At 47.5% G+C, this 24,159-nt stretch overlaps 2 protein-coding genes across 2 annotated transcripts; one reads left to right on the forward strand and one right to left on the reverse strand.

The window, feature by feature from the left end:
- Positions 1–1,794: 1,794 nt before the first annotated feature.
- Positions 1,795–22,617, reverse strand: LOC143364489 (protein yellow-like). The gene is made up of 5 exons (XM_076804807.1): positions 22,219–22,617; positions 6,785–7,065; positions 4,285–4,414; positions 3,764–3,926; positions 1,795–2,221 (listed from the first exon to the last, which is right to left on the reverse strand). Exons 2-5 carry the CDS (start codon positions 7,050–7,052, stop codon positions 1,871–1,873), a joined length of 912 nt encoding a protein of 303 aa, XP_076660922.1. The 5' UTR covers positions 7,053–7,065; positions 22,219–22,617; the 3' UTR covers positions 1,795–1,870.
- LOC143364491 (uncharacterized) lies at positions 8,718–14,154 on the forward strand. Its single transcript, XM_076804809.1, has 4 exons — positions 8,718–8,841; positions 8,994–9,128; positions 10,484–10,647; positions 10,768–14,154. The coding sequence occupies exons 1-4, from the start codon at positions 8,718–8,720 to the stop codon at positions 14,152–14,154; spliced, it is 3,810 nt and encodes a 1,269-aa protein (XP_076660924.1).
- Positions 22,618–24,159: the final 1,542 nt, after the last annotated feature.

Here is a 24,159-nt window from a genome sequence, read left to right on the forward strand (position 1 = left end):
GGGACCAGTTTAAAGCGGCTGTCCATAACAAGGCCCGTTTGTCGAAGGTGTCGAAGCTCAATTACCTCAAGTCGTGCCTGACCGGAGAAGCTGCACAGTCTCGTCGACGACTTTCGACAGATACAGCAGTCATTCGAGGCACTTGGAAAGCCCGTTGAGGAGTGGGACGAATGGTTCGTTTTCCTGCCAACGGAGAAGCTGGACGAGACGACTCGGTTAGCGTGGGAGGCCACCCTCGTCGATCCTACCGCCGTACCGGAATTTCAGGCGCTGGAAGACTTCCTGGAGAACCGCTCTCACGTCCATGCGAAGGTTAGAGTCGCCTCAACCCTCGAAATCGGACAGTTTCTCCAGTCGTGGTGGGTCTGCCTCAGTCAGCCGTCACCTGCTGGCCGTCAAGGTGGAGGAAACGAAGTCGAAGGGGAAGGGCGGTCGCACGTGCTCACTCTGCTCGGGAAACCACGCCATGGGATCCTGCAAGCGTTATAAAGGGTTATCGGCTGAGAAACGTCGTGACTTGGTCGTGTCCAAAGGGCTCTGTCTTTCGTGCCTCGCGACTGGACACCGACTATCTCAATGCCCCTCTACCAATCGGTGCTGGGTCTGCGGACAGCAGCACCACACGACGATCCACGACGCCTACGTCGTCGAGGATCGAACACCTTCGGAGTCGGTCGAGATAGCCGCCATCCACGCTGTGAAGACTCACCAGGGGATCCCTCTAGCCACTGCAAAGGTCCAGCTCGAGGCTCCAGACGGCCAGACTCTCCTGGTACGAGCCCTCCTTGATTCTGGCTCTGAGACGTCCTTCCTCAGCGAGTGGGCCGCTCAAACGCTACGGCTGCGGAAAAGGGCGGTGCGGGTATCGTTGACGGGCTACCAGGGTACCGCCGTGGGGACTGCTCGGTCCGAAGTCCAGGTAAGCCTCCGTTCCCCGATTGATCCTGGGTTCCAGATGGATCTGGAGACATTGGTGACCAAATCCTTGGTCGCCCCCACGCCCTCAAAGCAGGTGGTGCTGCAGTACTGGTCCCACATCCAAGGACTGCCATTGGCCGATCCGGAATTTGCCAACCCGGCGCACGTGGATGTGCTTCTCGGTGCCGACGTTTGCGGACTTTTGTTCCGGGAGCGAAAGGTCGGACCGGCCGGAACATCAGTCGCAGTGCGAACACCGTTTGGATGGACGCTGATCGGTCCCGTTGGAGAGGAGACCTCGTCCGTAAGGAAGACCCGTGTCCACCACGTGAGCTGCCAGGAGCCGTTACCCGATCTTCGACGGTTCTGGGAGATCGAGGAAGTACCGTCGTCTCAGCCGCTGTCACCGGAGGACCTGAAATGTGAACAGCTGTTCAAGGACACGACGTTTCGGGATCATACCGGTCGGTATGTTGATCGTTTACCTTTTAGGGGAGGAGGAGCGACCACCGACGGGAATTCAGGATGCTCCTCAGCGCCGAGACCAGACGAGCACGGGATTAGCAGCTCAGGAACCACTACGTGGCCTTCATGCGGGAGTACAGCCGCCTGGGGCACATGGACCTCGCAGATGCCCCTCTCCAGGAACGAGATCCTGGTTCCTACATCCCGCACCATGCAGTATGGAAGGAGATTGATGGGAAGAAGAAGATCCGCGTGGTCTTCAACGCCTCAGCTGCGTCGATCGCAGGCCGGTCCCTCAACGACGAGTTGTTGCCTGGACCGAAGCTGCAGAGCGACCTCTGGGCGATCATCACACCACGGCGCCTCTTCAGGGTGGCATTCTCGACGGACATCGTCAAGATGTTCAGATAGATCTCAGTCCATCCTGACGACCAAGATTGGCTGCGCATTCTCTGGAGAGACGACTCTGCACAAGCGGTATCTGATTTCAGGTTGACCACCGTAACGTATGGAACCGCTCCTGCTCCGTATCTCGCTCATAGGGTGTTGCAGCAACTGGCGTCGGATGAGGAAGGCCGATTCCCCCTTGGCGCAAGGGCTCTCCGTCGCAAATCCTATGTCGACGACATCTTGTCCGGCGCAGACAATGTCCAGCAGGCGAGGGAAGTCCGTCGACAGCTGACCGACATCCTGGAGTCGGCAGGGTTTCCGCTGGACAAGTGGGCCAACTCGAACCACGAGCTTGGATCGACCACTGCGGAACTGAAGATGTTCCAGGACGAAGAGCCATGCCGTTGCCACCGAGAAGCATTGAAGGCCCATCTTGGCCCATCCCAATCTAACCCAAAGTAAATTCACACGCAGTTCTACATACACTAGTTTTTATAACTAGTAAGTCTTAAATTTTAATTTAAATTGTTATAGGAAATTATAATTGTGCAGCTATTAGCTCGATATTATTCTCGTAAGATTACTAGAAGTTCTTACAAATAGAGAATAATACCGATTGCCCAGGTCTCACCACGAGGACCAGAAGGAATTCAATACGCTTCCTTCTGACTCCCTTTCTTACAACGACGATTTTACAATCTTATAAACTAAATTTCGCAGATCGCTAGATGAAAAAGGTCACTTTTCCACAGAAAGAAAAGTTCACTTTACCATTTAGCGTATGTCGTATTAGTCGTTCATCAAGTCAACGAATTTTGAAACGGCAAAAGTATCATCCATATCACATGGTTTTATCACAAGAGCTTTCGATAGCAGATTACGATCACCGCGTAAGATTTTGTGAGTGGCTGCAGGGTGTTGTGGAAAATGACTTTTTGTGCAAAATACTTTTTTCCGATGAAGCCACTTTTATGAATTCAGGGCATGTAAATAGACATAATCTGCATTATTGGGCCGTGGAAAACCCAAATTGGATGCGATGTGTTCCCTTTCAACATCGATGGTCTTTAAATGTTTCGTGTGGCCTAATAGGAGATTTTGTGATTGGACCTTATTTTTTTCAAGAAACTGTAACATCTGCAAGTTATTGTGATTTCTTAAAAAATCATTTGCCTGCGCTTTTGGAAGATGTGCCACTGCACGTTAGAAGAGAAATGTGGTTCCAACAAGACGGCGCTCCTCCACATTTTGCAATCATCACCAGGCAATTTTTGAACGAAAAATTTGGGAACAAATGTATAGGTCGTGGGGGACCTCGTCAATGGCCTCCTCGATCCCCCGATCTAACACCATTAGATTTTTTCTTATGGGGATATGTAAAGGACAAAGTTATGTTTGAACCACCGACGAGAAAAGAGGATATGAAACAAAGAATACGTGACGCTTGCGCTTCAGTGACTCCTGAAATGTTAAAAAATGTTAGAACAACTTTGATGTTTCGAGTAAATAAATGTTTACAAGCCCGTGGTGGACATTTTGAACATTTAATTTAAAGTACATTTTATTTCTTCACGAATAAGTAAAGGACTCGAGCACCTACAACTCGAAACTTCAAACTGTTATATCTCATCGTGGAAGTATCTGACAAAAAAATGTTTCAGACAAAATTGACTTGTTTTTTCCTGTAGAATCTAAATATGTAACGTTTTATAGGGGGTTCCATTTAAAATTATAAAGGTACCTCCCCTCCCCCGTTAAAAGGGAAGGGAGGCCACTTCACGTTTATGTAGTCAGAAAGGCCCTTTAGTTCCATGCAATTTAAGACTAAGAACTTTAAAATCGATGGCATAGTTTTCGAGATATTGAGCTGTTCAGAGTTATGTGGGCCACCCTGTATATAAAATTATCGATTTAGTCATCTCGAGTATTATTATTTTTCTTCGTAGTGAGATAAAACTATGATTATTAATAACGTTCAAGAAAGAGATACCATGTTGATGTCTTCGGGTCTCAGTCTGTATTGCCTTAAGATTTTGTCCGTTGTCAAATCGAAAACATTCAGGGTATAAGGGCAGGCTTGCACCGTTGTGTTCCCGATGCCTATAGTACCAGTATCTAGGACCCACAATCTGTCGCACGCGTCTGCGTGTATTCTATAATGATAAAACTGACGTGATATTTTGCAGTAACAACGAACGAAGAAAGGTGGTAACATTGGGTTCGAAAAAGATAGACTATATGTATATGTTTCAATTCTTTAACCGGTTCATATGTCTAACTGTTAAAACGTCCATCATATCTCAAAATAAATCGAATCATTTACGTTTTATCTGTTCATTTTCAGACGGAAGTACGAGGATTTTAAAAACGCATGTGTCATCCGGTGCGAATGTGTTAAATGTTCATGTACAATATGAATGTACATTAAGTTTCATTGCTTATTAGTGATTTTTGTACTTCAACGGTTCATTGTTCATTATAGTTTATTATACAGTTTTGCATCACACTGACCTGTAAGCAGTGGTCATGCCAGTGCCGCACGCTCCAGCTTTGTTTTGCGCCCAGTTTGGATAAGGCGTGAGCCTAGGCGATCCTCCCCGATTTGTGTCAAGCGATATATAATTCAAAGTCGCCGGAATACCTACAATAGTTAGTACCACACGTCACTGAACTGCATTCCGAACGTCCTAAATTATGAACGAATATTTGCACGCCAACCAATCCTAGAATAGCGTGATCGCGTTCGGAACGTTATCGAAACTCTGGCACACGCAACTCGATTTTATCGGAAACATGTATGCCCGACAATAGAAGCAAAGTTTTGAAAGGCACATATTCAGATAGTCTCCGGAAAGGTCAACGGGAAGGTTGCAAGATCAAAAATTGGAGATAACGATGAGAAAAGTTTAATCGACGCGTTAGTCTCATGCGATCAACGTGTAGATCGCTTCGATTTTTCAGCGCACAGAAAACGTTAGGGTGGGCTCAGAAAGAATGAGCTCGATGGACCATGGTTTAACATGTTCCGCAGAGAGCAGAAAGGTCTTTGGAGATCAGGATAATTCGGAGGTCATTCCGAGTTAGCTTTTGCTTTGAGTGCGTGCCGAATTCTACAATATATTTAGATCTATAAAAAATATTTAGTCACAGACACAAATGACCTAAAGAAAGGTCAACACTGGAGATAAGGATGGGAAAAATTGGTCAACACGTTAGTCGCGTGCGATCAACGTGCAGATCCGATTTTTCAGCGAACAGAAAATGTTAGGGTGGGCTTAAGAATGAGCAAATCTTTAATGATGGAATCGATGGACCATGGTGTTTAACATGTTCCGCAGTGAGCAGAAAGGTCTTTGGAGACCAGGATAATGGCATTCGGAGGTCAGACAAGCTCGGATCGAGTTGTTGTTTTTTTTTTTTGCTTTGATTGCGTGCCGAATTCTAAAACAATTCGCTTCCCGGGCTCAGGAAGGAAGTCATTGAACGTTCCGAATTCATTCTGCTCGGACGGTGTGACAGGAACCTCTTTCTTCTTTTCTCTCTTAATATTTCATATCCTCTGCCTGGGGAGAAGCTGACGTCGGAAGAAAGAGTCGGCCGAACAAAGCCGCGGACAAATAAAACCTTGTAAAAACAATGCCGACCTCCGCGGGCTTCGACGCGTTTCGAGAACTTTCAGAGGGACTGCTGGGAAGATCGGAACCGGAACAAGGAGAAAAACGTGAAAAAGAACCAACGGAAGCGAGGTGGAAATCGTTCGTTCGTTCGTTCGTTCGAGAGAGAGGGGGGACATTTGTTTGACACGTAAAAATAATTTACATTGAAACTGCACTGCGTAAGTGAATCTCTGATTCGAGATGAATATCAATTTCTAATTTTTTTTTTTAACCAAATTATCACGGTACGATTATCGACAATTTCTTGAGAATACTCTTAACCCTTAGCACTCGAGTGGTGACTCTGAAGCACCACTAGAAATTGTTATGGCATTATTTCAAGGAAATTACAAAAAATATTACAAAATATTTGTTACATTACAAAATTTGTATTTAGTAGATCACTAAACATTTAAATACTATATGTGGAAATCGGATCGGTTTCGTATGAATAAAATGAAAATAGCGCCGAGTGCAAAGGGTTAAATTATTCTTCCGCTAATCCTATTCGCGATTTTGATCGAATATTTTCAGTTTTGAAATGGGAGTTTCCAATGGAGAATTAATCAAAATTTGCGAACTAATTTTGAGTTTGAGTTAAGATTTCAAGATTTTCTCCATGCACAATGACTTGGCGCGCGCCATCGCTTATGATGAACTTAGAGTACCGAGAAGAAAAAAAATCGGAAATACGAGAATATAAAAGTGAATAAGACTCATTCATTCGCGAGTTCCCTTCTAGATTTAAGTCGATGCGAAGGCGGAGGTAAAGAGAAATAGAAGTCCTGTATTGTAATCGCTCTCGCGCGGATTTCGGCACTTTGTGTCGCAAACCGGAAGCCAGCCAGACTAGATTCGAGGCTTGCACCGACCACACTGATCCTCTACATTTTACACAGTGTGTTCGCGTCAGTTTCCGGTTTTCTGCTCGAGATTTTTATCTGGTTTTCTCTCCGGAGTTAAAAGGTGATAAAAGTTAGTTAATTCCATTGCAATTCAAACGGAAATGGATGTAGTTATGCTTAACAGCAGTTTCCCGTATAATGCGATAAAAGAATTGTTTAAAAACGACTGGATATACCTATGTATTCCACGTGGCTGTATAAAAATGGATTAACAATTACTAAGAAACATTAAAAAAACAATTCAAATTGTTATTGTTCAAGTACATTCTACAAAGTTTTGTTATATGATCAAATACTACATTCGAAGGTGTACAATTTGAACAAAATTTAGCTGTCCTACATGATAATATTTTAAATATTATTCGAACGAATAAAATATTTAGATATTCGTATTAGTTAGTATATACATGAGTAGTTGCAAATAAAGGGATATATTCAATTGGAGCTTACCGTTCCGCCATCTTGGCACCGTGACAAACAGTTTATTTCGCCATATTTCGATGCCAACGGGTAGCGCGTTTTCTGGTACAAAATCTCCCCTCATCATCGCCATTTGTCTGCTCGCTTCGTCCGGATAAGCGAAGTCCAACGTCTTCCAGAAGAATCTCTCCAGGAGAGGAGCTTTTCCAAACTGAGAACCCCATCTTTGCAGTCCTTCCACTCTGCCGGCTCCCAAACATAACAAACTCACGCAAAGTAATCTCCAATATATTTTCATTATGGTTTGGTACCTAGAAAATTCGAACAATTTTCAAAATGCCGGCAAGCAATGATTCTGCGATATTTTAACAATTGTATGCTAAGTAAGAAAAAAGAATTTTTAATAACTACAGCGTGCACTTTCATGCAAATTCTTGTTTTCTAGGACTATATCGTTTTACTTTACGTAATTTGAGAATATGCCAATAGTGGGACAAAAACCGTACGCAATCTTGAATAAATTGCTGCTTTATTTATTTCAATAGGTACATCGCATGTGTAATAAAAAAGGGTCAAATTGTCAAAATCATTATTCGGAACGTTAGACGAAGACGACTTAACCACTGTCAACGCGAACATAGACAAACTTTTCAACGCGAACAATAAATTGAAAACGATAGTCAGTAATCAAACCGCTCTCATCCGTAAAATGTTAGATTCCGACAGTTTACAACGCATAAACCAACTCACTTTAGATGCACGAGCAAATTCACTTAAAGCCGAACGTGACGCACTCATGAGTAACTGGATCATTAGAACAGAAGGAGCAATCGCGGATTTACACTTTTCATACGACGAACTACTTACCACCATCACACTAGCGAAACAGGGAATCATTAGCCCACAAATTTTAGAACCAAAAGAATTTCTAGACGCATACAAACGCACACTCGAAAACGAAACTACACACTTGGCATTAAAACCAACTCACGAGAACTTCCAGACCATACTTGATCTTGCAGAATTAAAGTTGTTTATTACGGACAACAAATTATTTTTCAAAATCTCAGTACCAATTCTACCTACGTTGCAATGGGATATAGACCGCATCTACCCCATCCCAACGAAGAAGAACAATGTATTTATGATCCCACTCGTGGAACACCAAATTTATTTGATTTCAGGGTTAAATTATATTAACGTGGAGCAAGAATATTTGAATACACATTGCAAAACAAAAACCGGTATAACCATGTGTAAACAGACTCAACCAATCCACAACAGAAACACACGACACGATTGTACCACAGAGCTCATTAATTTCAATAATCAAATCCTTTCATGCCAAATTGTAATTTTGAAAATAGACGATATTACTTTTATGCCATTAAAAGAACAGAATCAGTATATAGCTATTCCAGAGAAACCCATAGAAATTAACACCATATGCGGAACGCAACACAGTATTGTGTATTTACGACAACCTAGTTTATTAAAATCCAACACATCTTGCGAATTATTATATAATAACAATTATATGCGAATAGGACAAACGCGTTTTAGCGTATCATACGAAACCAGGCACAAAGAAATTCGAACGCCGAATAGTAGCGATTACATATCAATCTTGCAAAAGTTAGACAAGACACCAAAAGTATTAAACAACTTAAACTGTTACCACAGTACATTAGATGATATCGAGCAAGAAATTAACAGACTCCAATTCGAACATCGAATCGAATCTGTAAAGTCGTGGGGACTGTCCACACTGCAGATTGCCGGCTACGCAGCATTAACCGCCCTAGTCATTTGGGGACTAGACAAAACGGGTATTTTTAACTGTATCAAATCCTTTCTTCCATCGAAACTCTGTATTCATATTCTCAGTTGTAAGTCGAAGACGACTCATATAGAAAATAATGTAGAAACGCCAGCACCGGGCGCTACCGCACCGTTGTTAAACATGTACACAGATTTAGCCACATTGGTGAATAACCAACGGCAATCACAACCATCGCCGGAACCAGAGATCCTGTTCCAGCCAAGAACAGTCAAATTCCACAAGTCCATCCTCCGGAACTATCCAGGTTAGAGGACTAACTTCAATCTAAGTTGGGGGGAGTGTAACGCCCAAATTTCTGTAAATTATCGCAGATGACGTCACCCCTAATTTTTGAACACAAAGGATCGACTGTTGACTGGACTACGTCCAGTTGATAACAACATAGGACAAACACAGGAGAACGGATGACATCACCCCTAATCTTTGAGCCACAAAGGATCGACCGTTGCCCGGAATTTGCCCGATTGATAACAACATCTTATAAATACAAGAGAACGGATACGGATTATCAGTCGCTAAGGAACCACAAAAGTACGCGGATCGAAATACTGTCGGTTTATTTATGTAATACTGAATAAAGAGAGTCAATGCTGGACAACAGTCTAGCATCTGCTTATTTTTATTAACAATCGAGTTATTATTACGTGACAACATCTTCGCGGAGATTACGACCCGTTTCTATGATCTCGCGGGCCGGGCCGAGAACATTTTAAATCGCCCAGACATCTCGCGCGCAGATACCGACTCTGCAAACGACGGCAGAAGCACAGACGGTGCGAAAAGTCGCCCCGTTAAATTACCCGATGCCTCATTGCCGACTTTCGACGGTCGTTATGAAAGTTGGTTGTCGTTTAAAAACGCATTTAACAGCATGATCGGTTCACGCAGTGAACTAGACGACGTGGCGAAATTACAATACCTCCGGTCCGCGTTAGTACAGGAAGCGGCAAACAAAATTCGGCTCTTTGACGTCGACGGGATCAATTACGCGAAGGCATGGGATCTTCTGGAAAGAGCGTACGAAAACAAACGCCTTCTGGTATCGCGGCATATGTCCATGCTATTCGACATGCCGACACTCGATAAGGAATCCACGATCGGCCTGACGCGGTTAGCCGACGACGCTCAACAGCACTTTGCGTCGCTACACGCGCTGGGAACACCGGTTTGCACACAAACCGTCGTTCACTTACTCGAGAGCAAACTACCTAAAATCACGTACGAGAAGTGGCAGGCAGGCTTAAGCCGACAGGAATATCCGAGCTTGGATGAAATGCTCGAATTTTTGTACAAAACCGCGGTTTGTGTATCGCGCACAGACAAGATGCGATCTAGCGATCGAGACCGCGAGCGCGAGAGAGACGACCGCGCTCACAAACGGCGACGCATACGTCCGCTGAATCGCGCATTCGTCACCCAAGAACGCAAGTGCGTCGCGTGTAAGATTAGCTGTCATCCCCTCTTCACGTGCGCCGCATTTAAGCGCTTAACCGTCCCGAAGCGCATCGAGCTCGTAAAAACCGCGAAAGTTTGCTTCAACTGCCTACGTTCCCATCGCGACGCTCCATGCCGGTATTCGAGTTGTACAATCTGTCAAAGACGGCACAATACATTATTACACAACTTCGAATTTGCGAGCTCGAGCAGAACCGATACCTCAAAACCCGCGATTGACAATGCGGACGCCGGAAAGTCAGCATGACTACCCTTACCGAGCAGGGAGCTGACGATTAGTCTCGCGACCGTACTTCCTACGGCGTCACCGCAGTTGATAATGAGCGCCATAGTGGAAATCATTAGTAAAAACCGATCGGTAAGAGCCCGAGCCATATTAGATACCTGCGCAACGGCCAATTTTGTCACTGAGGCGCTCATACGGCGATTAGGTATACGGGTAACCGCGCAATCGTTTCCCATCGGTACGTTAAACGGCACGCACACAGTGTCGAAGGGCCCGGTTAAATTACAAGTACGATCGACCTTCGACGGGTTTGAAAAAGAATTGACGTGTCTCAGTATCCCGAATATCACTGATCTGGTTCCATCGGAGGTATTTCCACGCGACTCAATGACAATTCCGCGTAACATCCGCCTAGCGGACGCTGAATTCCATCTGCCGCGTCCAGTAGATTTGTTGATCGGTGCTGGAGCGACAGTTTCGCTATTCCAGGTTGGTCAAATTAACCTCTCGCGCGAAGGACAAGATTTGTACTTACAGAAAACGCGATTGGGTTGGGTCGTGACTGGTGGCGTTGCGCAACAACAAGCAACAAGAGCCGCGTGCCACTTGTCGACGCTGGAAACGCAACTCGACAAGTTTTGGCAGATAGAAGAAGTCGAAACGGAAGGACTGCGGTCGGAGGAAGAAGTCGCGTGCGAAATGCATTTTCAAAGGAACGTTAGTCGCGATCCGTCCGGTCGGTACACGGTACGTTTACCATTTCGCGGAACCCGCGAACGGCTCGGCAATTCGCGAAACGGCGCGGTCAAGCGACTGCTATCCCTTGAACGCAAATTAAACGCGAACAACGTATTGCGAGACGAGTATCAGCGCGTTCTCGACGAGTACTTAGCTTTAGGCCATATGTCTTTGATGGAGGCTCCCGGTGACGAGGGATTCTATATGCCCCATCACGCGGTAGTGAAAGAAGCTAGTAGCACCACCAAAGTTCGCGTGGTATTCGATGCGTCTGCGAAAACAACGTCCGGCGCGTCACTAAATGACATTCTTCTGGTCGGACCCACTATACAACCGAAGTTATTCGCGCATCTAATTCGTTTCCGCACGTACAAATATGTGCTAACGGCAGATATCGAAAAGATGTATCGTCAGGTACTCTTGCACGAAGACGATCGGCCGTACCAAAAAATATTATGGCGCCGGAACGAAAAAATTGAAACGTACCAATTAAATACGCTCACATTCGGCGTTTCATCGTCACCGTTCCTCGCGATCCGAACCGTGCATCAACTAGCCGACGACGAACGAGAGTCGTATGCGAGAGCCGCTAAGATACTAAAATCACACCTATACGTTGACGATCTTCTATCCGGCGCTGATACCATCGACGAAGCTCGCGCGATACGGAGAGAGGTGACGGGCGCCCTGAGTCGCGGCGGTTTTTCGATCCGACAATGGGCATCGAACAACCGGGACATTTTGGATGATCTCACGGATAATGAACTGCGCGCAAACTTCATAGTGAATATTGACCGATCACTGAAAACGTTAGGCATTTCGTGGAAAACGAACACGGACGAGATATGTTACACTACCTGTACGGACGCCGTCGGAAGCAAGGCGACGAAGCGATCTATCCTCTCCGAAATAGCGAGGATCTTCGATCCTTTGGGTTTGTTGGGTCCGGTCGTGTTACACGCAAAAAAGATTATGCAGGACGTATGGCGGTCAGGAATCGCGTGGGACGAATCTGTTCCGCAGTCTATTCACTCGGAATGGACGCAGTTCACGCAGCAATTAGAGCTACTCCGAGCAGTCGCATTTCACCGAAGAGTTTTAACGGATCAACCTCGAAATATCGAAATACACGGATTTTGCGACGCGAGCACCATTGGATATGGTGCATGTTTATACGTGCGGTCGACCGGGAAGGACGGGATTGTCCAGTGTCATTTATTGTGCGCTAAATCGCGAGTCGCGCCGCTCAAGACGGTGACCATTCCACGATTAGAATTATGCGGCGCGTTATTGTTGACCCGGCTATACCGCGAGGCGAGCGACGCGCTTGATATCTCACCTGATAAGGTGGTATTTTGGTCCGACTCGACCGTGGTTCTACATTGGATTCGAACGGCACCGCATCGACTAAAAATGTATGCGGCCACGCGAGTCGCGGAAATTCAATCAATTACCGGTGATCATACCTGGCGACACGTCCGCTCAGAGTACAATCCGGCAGACGCATTATCCCGAGGCCAATTACCACACGCGTTTCTACAGAATCGTGCATGGGTCGTCGGTCCGTCGTGGCTGATTAAAAACGCGGACGAATGGCCCGACGAAGTGCTGCAAAACATCGAGATTCCCGATCTCAAGGCGGTCACTTGTTTCGTCGCGAACACGAACACGATCGATTTATTCACGCGTTGCTCGTCATATACCACATTACAAAGGGTAATCGCATATTGTTTACGGTTCCGGCCACGTGGTCCACGCGGCGGTTCGCTGAGCGCCCAAGAAATTCAATTGGCCGAGACTCGAATTATCCGAAATGTGCAGACATCGCAATTCGGAAACGAAATTAAGTGTCTACAAGCCAAAAATACGACATCGAAATGCCGAATCGCGAGCCTCAATCCGTTCCTGGACGAAGACGCTGTACTGCGGGTTGGTGGGCGCCTGCAAAAATCAGATCTGCCCTACGATCAAAAACATCCGATCTTGCTACCGAGTCGGCATCGGCTAACCGACCTAATCATCCGGGAAACGCGCGAGAAACACCATCACACGGGCATACAAACCACTTTACACATACTCCGGCAAAGATTTTGGTTACTTGACGGACGCAACCAAGTACGTCAGATAATACGTTCGTGCACACGGTGTTTCCGTTTCAACGCAACTAGCACCGAATATAGAATGGGCAATCTACCGGCGGTTCGAATACGCGAGGCGACACCCTTCGAAAACACCGGCGTGGATTTCTGCGGACCCTTTTTCATAAAGGAACGCAAGCATCGAAACAGAACGCGAATTAAAACGTACGTGTGCGTGTTTGTGTGTATGGCCGTGAAGGCGATACATTTAGAAATCGTTAGCGACCTGTCAACCGAGGGGTTCCTCGCAGCTTTGCGACGGTTCGCGGCGCGACGGGGGTTACCTGCTCATATATTCTCAGATAACGGCACAAATTTTGTGGGCGCGAGTAGTCAACTAAGGGAATTATACGCATTGCTCCAATCGGATACGCACCGAGAACGCGTTCAAAGATTTGCCAGTGACCGTCGGATCACGTGGCATTTTAATCCACCAGCGGCCCCCCATTTCGGCGGTTTGTGGGAATCGATGGTGAAATTGTTTAAACATCACCTTCGGCGGGTTGTCGGCGATTCACTTTTTACCTTCGAAGAGCTCAATACGCTCTGCATAGAGATTGAGGGCATCCTGAATTCCCGACCCATAACACCATTATCCTCCGACCCGAACGATTTGACCGCACTTACGCCAGCGCATTTTTTAATTGGGAAAGCATTAACCACCCTTCCCGAGGGTAACTTGTTACAAGTTCCAGCACATCGCCTATCCACCTGGCAACACATTACGAAGGTCCGCCAAGACTTCTGGACACGCTGGAACAAAGAGTACTTGAATGAACTGCAAAAACGGCAAAAATGGGCTAAGGACGGCCCAAACATCGAGGTCGGTACCGTCGTGCTGCTCAAGGACAGAAATCAACCCTGTTCGCAATGGGCATTAGGCAGGATCACGGCCCTACATCCGGGTGAGGACGGAGTAGCGCGAGCAGCTACGGTGAAAACAGCAAACGGGGAATTCAAACGGACCACACAAATCATGTGTCCGTTACCTTCCGAATGAACTCTCCACGGGCGTTTCGTAAAACACAAATATCGAGCTCAATCGTTAGCAAATTACCGACTTACTCAGTACATATACCACCGACTCCATATAGACATTGTACACTTCTGAGTCACGATTAAAAGCGCAACAGTTGATCGTACCCTCTCAACGGGGGGAGTATGTCGCGTCGCGACACCTCAGAGTGAGACCACAACAAATTCTAAAACGATTCGAACGGGCCTAACAGCCAAACCAGGCGAAGACCGCGTCCCGCCTACAACATATATTCATGCGAACAAGCATATGGTGAAGATCATGTCCCACCTAGCTTATACAAACATTTATATAAACAATAAGGTGAAGATCACGTTCCACCTACAGTGTGCACACTGTATACGAATCGGCGTCAGGTGAAGAACGAGTTCCGCCTGTAACGCCTATCAATACACAACCCGATCAAATACAGACAAAATACGATTAACCAAGATTCGGCTCACTCTGAGGCGTCATCACAGCGTAGCGTAGTCTATGACCCGAGGAGACATGCGTTCCTTCGAGTGTATGCACGTAGCCGATGGCTCGACGTCATCGACGCTACGTCATAAACAGGTGAACCAAGACCTGGTCATGAAGTGGGGAGGTCCGTGCGGAAGTTAGTTACTTTAGACGAACACATTGCGAATTAACATAAAACAATCTCTGTACAATTGCATAGCAACCAGTCAATAAACACCACGCCACCGAAAGAGTGTTCTTCATTCCGAGAAAAAGCGAAACCACGGAGCGTGCACGATCGCTTCGAAGTAGAATTTTCTACAATAACTATTACAGAATATATTTTGTTGAATAATCATTATTTTATAAATATCGCAATAAGTTCCAAATTAATTAATTACACCTATAAACTATCGATTATAAAATAATGATTACAATGGTGAATAATATGGAAGTGTGCGGACTACAGTGTGCACACTTTATACGAATCAGCGTCAGGTGAATAACGAGTTCCGCCTGCAACGTCTATCAATACACAACCCGATTAAATACGTACAAAATACGATTAAACAAGACTCGGCTCACTCTGAGAAGTCGTCGCAGACTATTCATAATAGAGCTTAAGCCGGATCGATAATTGTCACGTCGGACGACCGACGTGTTGTTGATGACGTCAACCGCGACGCATCATAGATTAAAGAAGAAGATAAGTTATTTATAAGTTATTACTATCGTCATCCGTAGACATTGCCATCATTTCCATCCGCGAGCGCGCCAAGACGCTTGGCAGTACGTCATCGGGTGCTAGCGAGCCCCACCGCGATACCCGGTTGCGTCACGATCCCCCCACACGGACCCCGAGCGAAGGAGGTTCGTGCAGCCCCTATAATGTTTTTAAACTTATACAAGAAATATGTAATTTGTGAAGCGTTATGTCAATTGATGTATTAAATTATAATTCATGACTTTTTAAATTAAAAATTGAACAGCTTGAAGCGTTCTCTATGACAAAACAAACACCTACGCAAGTGATCAATATATTACGTAGTGGCCACCTGTGTATTAAGTAGCGGCCACCTGCGAAATTATGTAACTATTGCAAAACCCCGGGACATGACATTCACGAGTGCCGCAAGCGTGAATATAATAACCGAATCCGCGAACAATCGGGAAACGGCTCGACCCTCCCGTCCGCCCCGAATCGCCGACGGGAGGCAAGTCAATCGGGCCAGGCAATCCGCGCAACTTGTCACAGCCGGAGACGAACCAGTCCGAAGAATCGCAAGAGTAACAGTCCGCTCGGGCGATGATGTATTAATTATTAAACTCGATATTCCAGAATTAAAATGTACGGCAGACCTTCTCGTAGATACAGGGGCCTGCACGAACATTATTAAATTATCATTCTTAGATCCGAGCATTTTAGTCGACACGGCGAGACGCGTTATTATAGAAGGTATCGGCGAAGTAACTACCACTTCTCTCGGCGTAGCACGCCTAACTTGCCTCAATAAAATTATCGATTTCCAAGTCGTTCCCGATACTTTCCCCATTCCGACCGACGGATTGGTCGGATCTGTTTTTCTACGCGAAGAAGCGGTCATCTCGTACGCGGACAACGCCATGACCTGGTGCGGGAACCGACTCCCCTTTGTCTCAACGGGTCGAATTTCATTAAAAGCACGCACGTCGGCGTAATGTAGCAATGACAGCTACCGGGCTCGAGTGCGGCTACATCGCGCGGCAGGAGTTATCACCCGGAGTATCAGTTCCTCATTGCATTACACGGATCTCCGACGGTAAAGCGGTCTTGAAAATAGTTAATACGACCGAGACCGACGTCGACCAAGGTCAACGTTCAGCGCCAACGATAGCGTCGTAACCGAGCAGCGTAGGTGAGGGCCGTTAACCGCGACGCGCGAATCCCCGAGTCATACGACGGACGTGCGCGCCGCGTGGACCGAAAGTCAGTACAGCTTACGTCTTTATTCCGCGTTGGGATCCGCGACCCTTTTAAAATCACGTTCGCGACCCGCGGGACGTAACATAATATGATAGACATAATGTGGTATCGGGAATATGCGGGCACCCGCTACATAGTTTTAAGATATAGACTTTAGGTAGACTTTAGGGACACTTTAGGACAGGCATGCAGCGAAGGCCGGAAAAAGGCCATAAAAAGGGAAAGCGACATTGACCAGCGTTGGATTGCGAGCGACGATGGGCCTTCGGCCCATTGACGATGTTCATGCCCATATTTGGGCATGGTGAAAACTCCGGCAGGGGCGAGCGTGGGGATGAACCGAGTCTTGCTAGATGAGGGAGGAGTCAGTCGTAGTCGTTGTCTGAGAGTCGTGGTCGTTGTCCGAAAGTTGTAGAGTAAGTTGTAAGAAGTTGAGGGTTGAAGTTGTATAGTTGTCATCGTGTAGTTTAGATTAACGGTTAGTAACTAAGCGCGCAACTATTGTACACTTAAGTCTATTTCTTTTCTGTTCCTTAAATAAATAATTAATTATACGTGATACCACACATCATTGAAAACGGCTGTGTGTATCCCTCGGGTCTTATAAGCGTCAGGGACTTATATCATGGTATAACCCTGACGCATCAACCCCTCCTTCACGTGGTAGGACCTGTAGACACCTTCGAGTGACTAACGGGGCTCTGGTAAGAGAGCTCCTGCGTGAGTTATCGCTTGCGATAACCGCGGCTCTCACCCGGAAGACTCCCCTCTGCCGCGACGACCCGCCGGATACATCCGGTGAAATGTTGCAGAACGGGAGAAACGGGGGGCTTACCTTAACCGGTCGGCCCAACGGGGAGGCGAACCCCTTGAACAAACCCTTAACCTCTAAGCTGAAGATCGCGGTGAAAGAGGTCCCGTGTCTGACACGGGCGGTCGGTGGGTCCACCGGCCATTAGCGACTAACTTCAGGACACCAGGCGAAATCCTGATAGTAAAAGCCTTCTCCCCGGAAAGGGCGTAACCCGGGGAGCGACCGTCCTTCGTCCCAATTCGTGGGAACAAATATGAATAAACTCAAAAAAGCCAAATTAAGATCGAAGAAGGCAGGAGGAACAAAGAAAAAGGAAGTAGAAGGAAAGGCGAAGGTGGAAAAAGAAACGACCCAGACAGGCGGGGACATAGCTACTGTCTGGGATGACGAATCGGACAATTACACAGACGATTCATACCCGGACCTAGGTCCAGAAGAATTCAAATGGGATTTTCCCAAAAGCAGGAAAAGAAAGAACAAACGCTCAAGTGACTCGTGCAACGAGTCACATAAGAAATTGATCAAAGAGGTCAAGATTGAGCTAGAACGATTTGACGAACTGCCATTAAACGACGGTAAAGCGGTCTTGAAAATAGTTAATACGACCGAGACCGACGTCGACCAAGGTCAACGTTCAGCGCCAACGATAGCGTCGTAACCGAGCAGCGTGGGTGAGGGCCGTTAACCGCGACGCGCGAATCCCCGAGTCATACGACGGACGTACGCGCCGCGTGGACCGAAAGTCCAAATTAATTAATTACACCTATAAACTATCGATTATAAAATAATGATTACAATTGTAGCGGCTAGCTGGGCGCCGGAAGAGAAATCTTCAGCGCACCAGCGCCAAGAAAGATTTATGGTTTGCACAACATAAGACGCTATTTGTGAGAAAACGTCTTTAACGTTTTTGGCCACTTAGCGGACAGATGTGTCCTTGTAGTTCCTAGCGACGAACTCAATAGCGCAAGTGGACGCCATAAATTTTGGGTAGTCTAAGGGTCTCCAGCCTAGAGTGTCCCAGCGACGCGTGCCTGGTTTCTATCACCCGGGAAAGCTGGGCCCATTGACGTAAGCCAGCAGTCACGTACCGCACTTAGCACGGGCCCGGAAGACACCCCGCTGCATCACCAAAATTAGATTTTTAACAGAACGACACGCTCACCCTTCTCACGCACGAGAGGCGTGGAACGTGGGCGTGTTATGTAAAATGCACGGATTGGTGGAAGTTCCCCGCAAGGACTTCCACCAATCAGCCGACAAGCATTTTTGAGAATATAAGGCAGAGACTACCGACGCGAGAGGGAAGTCACGAAGAAGTCACAGCCGATTCTCCGCCGAGTCACTTAGAGTCGGGTCGCAGTCCGGTCGCTGTAAAAACCGCAGACCGAGTTCAATCGCGAGTCAAGTGAATCGTGAGTTTAGTTGAACCACCTCGGACGCTCTCGCGACATCATTCTATTTGTAAATAAACGACTCAGTCACGTACGCCTGATTTTGAACATTTATTCCAAGGCACCCGCCTTACATAATCCTGTTCCTTCAGGTGAACAATATGGAAAATAAGAAGGCAATAACAGTATAATGAAATTATACAATACATTCCTGCGGACCCTGTGGTCAGGTAGACTACCCAACGTGACCAGAGCCATCGTCTCGGCTCAGTCAGACCTGCCATTAAGCAAGCTAGCCGAGATAGCCGACCAGATCCACGCGGAGGTGCAGCCAGCCCAGGTAGCCAGCACGTCGGCCCCAACGCAGTCCGACCGCCTGGCAGAGCTCCTGATCGACCGACTGGAGAAACTGGAGCTTCGAATCGCCGAAACATCCCGACCTTGCAGTCACAAGGGAAGCAGGACGCCCAGACGGAGTCGGTCTTCGTCCAGGTCATCGCGTAAGACGGAGAACGTCTGCTGGTACCACCAGAGGTTTGGGAAGGAGTCCACCAAATGCCGCCAGCCGTGTTCGTATGCGGGAAACGAGTCCCTCCGACACTGACCGCGGCAGCCAGTGACGGAACATCCACCTGCCGCCTCTTCGTCACGGACAAAGTGACGAAGACCGAATACCTCGTCGACACTGGCTCGGACCTTTGTGTGTATCCACGCACACTCGTCAAAGGCCGAGTCAGCAAGACGTCATACGAGAACGATTTGACGAACTGCCATTAAACGCAGAGGAACTTCTCAGGAGGTTCCTCAGAGAACTTGCTAAGCCCGAACAGAGCAGAGCAGAAGAGCTCCTAAACTCCCTACTCGGGGAACATGAGGAAACAGAAACGGAAGCCAGGGAGTTCAGGCTTGAACTCCACAGAGACAACACGGCTTTAAGGGAAAAACTAGACAAACAAAAGGAGCAGAGCTCCATGCAAGAACAGATCATAGGGAAAATAACAGAGAGACTTGATGAGCTGTCTGCAAAAATAGACAAGCTTTCGTCCGAGAGGAGTCGTGCTGAAGAGGCCCCGTCCTCCAAGCCGCTCTTGTACTCGGACATTATAAAGGCAAATAAAGTGACAAAGCAAGTGGCCAAACGGACCCCTGTAACAAAGTCCAAGCCAGCTGCAGCCATCTACCCAGCAAAGGGTAGCAAAATAAAGAATAGCGAGGAGATCAAAACGATACTGTCGGATTGCATAAATCCGACAGAAGAAAAGATACGAATCCGGAACCTGAGGAAACTCGGGAACTCCGGCATTCTCATAGAGACCGAGACAGCTGAGGACCTTGAGCAAGTCCTCAGCAATGAGAAACTACTTAAGAAAATAGACATTGGTCCCCTCCCCAAGAGGAGACCAAAAACCATTATATTTGGAATCCCCTCGGAGACATTCGAGGCGGATATCCTAAAGGCAATCAAGAACCAGAATCTGGAACTTGACTCAGAGGCAAAATTAGAAGACGAGTTTAAACTCCTGTTTAAAACCGGCAAAAAGGACTGTGGAGCCACCAACTGGGTGGCGGAGGTATCAGTAAAGACCCGGAAAATCCTGCTGGACAGGAACCGGGTCTACATAGGGTTCCAAGCCTACGGGCTTTTGTGTTCGTATCGAAAAAAGGGCTCTATACAGACATAGCAAAGACATGTACAAACACGGTGGTATGCATTATTAATTGATTACATACTTATTTAAGACGTAAAATGTCTAGAAAAAAAGGCATAGCATAACATAGCGTGACAGTCAAGGCCAAATGCCTGCCGGCCCCCTTAAAGATTATATCGCTGCAACTAGGTGCTTCAAATGCCAGTCATTTGGGCACGTTGCAAAGCATTGCAGAGCGAAAACCGACACGTGCGGGCACTGCGGTAAAGACGGGCATACTTATGATAAATGCCCGTCGAAAGAAGAGAAGCCTACTTGCATAAACTGCAAGAGAGCAGGCAGACCAGCCAACCATGGGCTGCGAGACAAGAGTTGTGCGGCGTTTAAACACGCAATGGAATTATGCCTTAGTCGCATAGACTTCGGCACTTAGAGAAATAAAGGCAAAATAACCCTGACGATCCTTCGCAGGTAATACCTCAACAACTGGGTATTCGGGATCGTAGGGTGAAATAGTCATGAGAACGGCTACCACACCGTTGACGAAACCTGCTAGAGACCGAGCGCTAAGCTGGTAACTCCGCCTCCTCGTGGCCCCCGCTGGTAACGCTCCTGGGTCGGCGCAAGCCGATTCGGTAGCTGCTAAGCGAGTTACTTCCCGTATGGGACGGTCTACCGTTGTAATGATCCTTAAGTGGTGAACGAGGGGTTTTTCCAATGCCCAGTCCACAACACCTACGGACTGTTTCCTTTGCAACTGATGGAGTTAGGGGTAGAGAGCCAAACATGAACGGCTGACTTTTCCGGTATGGGGCGAATCCCCGAGGTACGGAACTCCCCTCACGGGGAGTGATCAATACTACATGTTACGACTCGGGTAAGTCCGTCCTTGCCCGGGGACATTCGCTTATACGTCCGAGGGCCCAGTGTGCTGGAGGCGCGTTTGGATTGCGCAGCAATACTATTTGGCCGCGCTTGGCCAACCGCTGCGCGACACGCCATTTTGGTCTTTGTTGTAGGGTATGCAAGTAATCGCGCAACCACGACTTCCAAAAACCTTCGGACAGGCGCTGTACAAGTTGCCAACGAGAAAGTCTGTTCTCTCGCAGCTCGAGTACGCTCGGTTCGGGGTGGCTCGGGATAGGTGCACCGATTAACCCTTTCGCTACGGGTGCCGTCTATAGCCGGCATCCACGCGACGACCTGTGTGTACGGGTGCCGTCTATATCCGGCAACTTGTAAACACCGAAAAGACTACCGACGTTCATCGTGCACACTTTTCGGCGCGGTGCCCCGTTCAGTGGCGTCACCCCGGCGGAGCGGACTGCCGTAGCGAAAGGGTTAAGAAATGTCCGGGTGTTAGCACGGCGTAATCGTCGAGGGCCTCGGAGACGGCAACCAAGGGTCGCGAGTTTAAACAAGCCTCGATCCTACAGAGCAACGTGCCTACCACCTTTTTATCGATCGCATTGCTATATGCTTTGGTTAACTCGCGATCCGCGCCCTGGAATGGGGTTCCGTTGTCGGAATACATGCTTTGGAGCAAACCTCGACGCGCGATGAAACGATGGAAGGCGCTTATAAACGCCTGCGAGCTGTAGTCTGAGACCAGTTCTAAATGGACCGCTTTCGTGGTCATGCATTCGGAATCATGCAATCGGAATTGGGACATACATCCGTCGAACGTCGGTAAATGTAATTTCGGAAGGCGCGACACCAGTCGGTAAGGAAGATCGGGAACAGGTTTACTGGAGGCAGATGACTCACCGGTGGTGGTTCCGAGTACCTCGGCCATGAAATCGGCGGCTTCGTTGAAGGCGTCTTCCCCAATGCAGAACTGGTCCACAATGGCGTGCTCTGCTCCGGCGGAGAATCCACGGGCGACTTGCTGTGGCCTGGTCTTCTTCAAGGGCTCGAAGTGAATTTCGCTTTCTGGGTCGCGAACGGCAACTAATAACGCACTAAATGCAACAGTACATATAGTTCGTAAAAATGCGTAAGAACAAAATAACGCCGACGCAGAAATGTCGATCGCTAAGTTACAGCTCACGCACGCGCTCGGCACGAGCACACACACCAACACCTCTTAAACACAGCGCACCGCGGCACACCACATTGAGGAGATCCTCCTGGAGCCGCGAGTCCCACGCCGCCGTCGCAGCTACTCCACCAGATGCTACAGGAACACCCAGGTCACCCGAGGAAGGCTGCGACATGGCAAGGCACCGGTGTCGGCGGCTCCCAGCAGATTCCTTGGAGTCCAAACGGCGCCGCACACGATTGCCAAAAATGGCGGCCAAGCTGCACCTCTGCGCGTGCAGGCGTCCATCCTCCGGCAAATACATCCTTCTAACGACGATCACGTCGGGGTCACCAATGTGGGGATTTTAATGGTGGTGGCGTACAGATGTACGTATTGATGTGTTCCGACGGTCCTCCACGGGTGTCCAACTTCCGACTGAGAGCTCGCGACACTCGAGACGAGTCGCGACTACTATGTACAAAGAGAGAGCCGGCACCGCGACGAGATACTACGCGGCAGAATACACGGTATATAAAACACGTCTGCACGCTACGAGTTACTACACGCCGACGAGAATACTCATCGGCACGACGACCCGACGTCGTCGGCCGAGAGACGAGGCGTAGAACGGAGACTAAAGAACACGTCCGTTTACTTTAAGAGGCGTCGCGAAAAGAGAGCGAAAGGCTCGTCGGCAACGCGATCGTTACCGCTATCGCCCGGCCGCGCAGGCGCAGTAGCGCTTACTGCGCGGCACATGCGCGGCTGTGTCGCCGGCCCCACATGTGGACCTTAGCAGTGCCATCTAGACCCGTTCCTCGCAAGTGAACCAACCGGTTCAAGGTCATAAATAAGGGTTTTCTCCCCCTGTTGCCGCCGAACCCTCTTTTTTTTCTTTCGCAGCTCAGGGTTGTGCGTAATTCCGAGCTCGAGGCGTGTAATTTCACAATACATTTAATACAATCGAGAATGTCCTTCACAGTTAAAGAAATATAATTTAACCGTGAAGCTTAATGTAACCATTTATATATAAAATGCTTCCTTTACCAACATCTCTGAGGAATTGGTGTGGCGCGACGGTAGCGTGCTAAGTTTTCACCCGGACGGCCAGGGTTCAAATCCTGCCTACTACCACCAAACAAATCTACCAATACATCACCTAACTAATTTCAGTGTATGGTACTCGCTTGATGCCTGTTACTGCGATCGCATGATAATCATTCAAAAGAGTTAATATCTCTTTTAGCTCTACACTGGGATCGATATTGGCTATAATCAACTCTTGAGCTGGAATAATGGTTTTTTTATTTCTGTAGACCAAGGAAGGAATTTCATCTTCGTTAAATGTACTCTCCATTGTCTTTGTAGTCTGGTCAGCAATTTCAGAGCTGATCGAAATTTCAGACCTTCTTTTGTCCATCTGTACTATCTTCGTTGACGTTGATCCAATAGAGGTGTCACAACCACTGTCTATTTTACTGACCACATTATGATAACCCGATTGCTTCTGAATTGCTTCTTCAGAATTGGAGAGATTGATTAGTTTTATTTTCCCAGGTTTCCATTTATTATTGGTATGTTTCTTGTTCTTAGGTTTGTTGTTAATTTTGTTTTTATGTGGTAATATCTTAATGCTCTTATGACCCTTGAAGCCATTTAGGCAATTTATGGTGTCTTCTAAATGT

Source organism: Halictus rubicundus, unplaced genomic scaffold, assembly GCF_050948215.1.
Source record: "Halictus rubicundus isolate RS-2024b unplaced genomic scaffold, iyHalRubi1_principal scaffold0590, whole genome shotgun sequence".
NCBI classification, from domain to species: Eukaryota; Metazoa; Arthropoda; class Insecta; order Hymenoptera; family Halictidae; genus Halictus; species Halictus rubicundus.

Excerpts from the sequence above, each read along its gene's own strand:
- LOC143364489 (XM_076804807.1), bottom strand. The coding sequence starts at position 7,052 with ATGAAAATATATTGGAGATTACTTTGCGTGAGTTTGTTATGTTTGGGA. Across the intron at positions 4,415-6,784 it reads GGTGCCAAGATGGCGGAACG|GTATTCCGGCGACTTTGAAT; the intron begins GTAAGCTCCAAT and ends TAACTATTGTAG. Across the intron at positions 2,222-3,763 it reads GACCCGAAGACATCAACATG|ATTGGGATGGGCCAAGATGG; the intron begins GTATCTCTTTCT and ends ACTTTGGGTTAG.
- LOC143364491 (XM_076804809.1), top strand. The coding sequence starts at position 8,718 with ATGTACACAGATTTAGCCACATTGGTGAATAACCAACGGCAATCACAA. Across the intron at positions 8,842-8,993 it reads CATCCTCCGGAACTATCCAG|GAGAACGGATGACATCACCC; the intron begins GTTAGAGGACTA and ends GGACAAACACAG. Across the intron at positions 10,648-10,767 it reads CTGATCTGGTTCCATCGGAG|GTTGGTCAAATTAACCTCTC; the intron begins GTATTTCCACGC and ends TCGCTATTCCAG.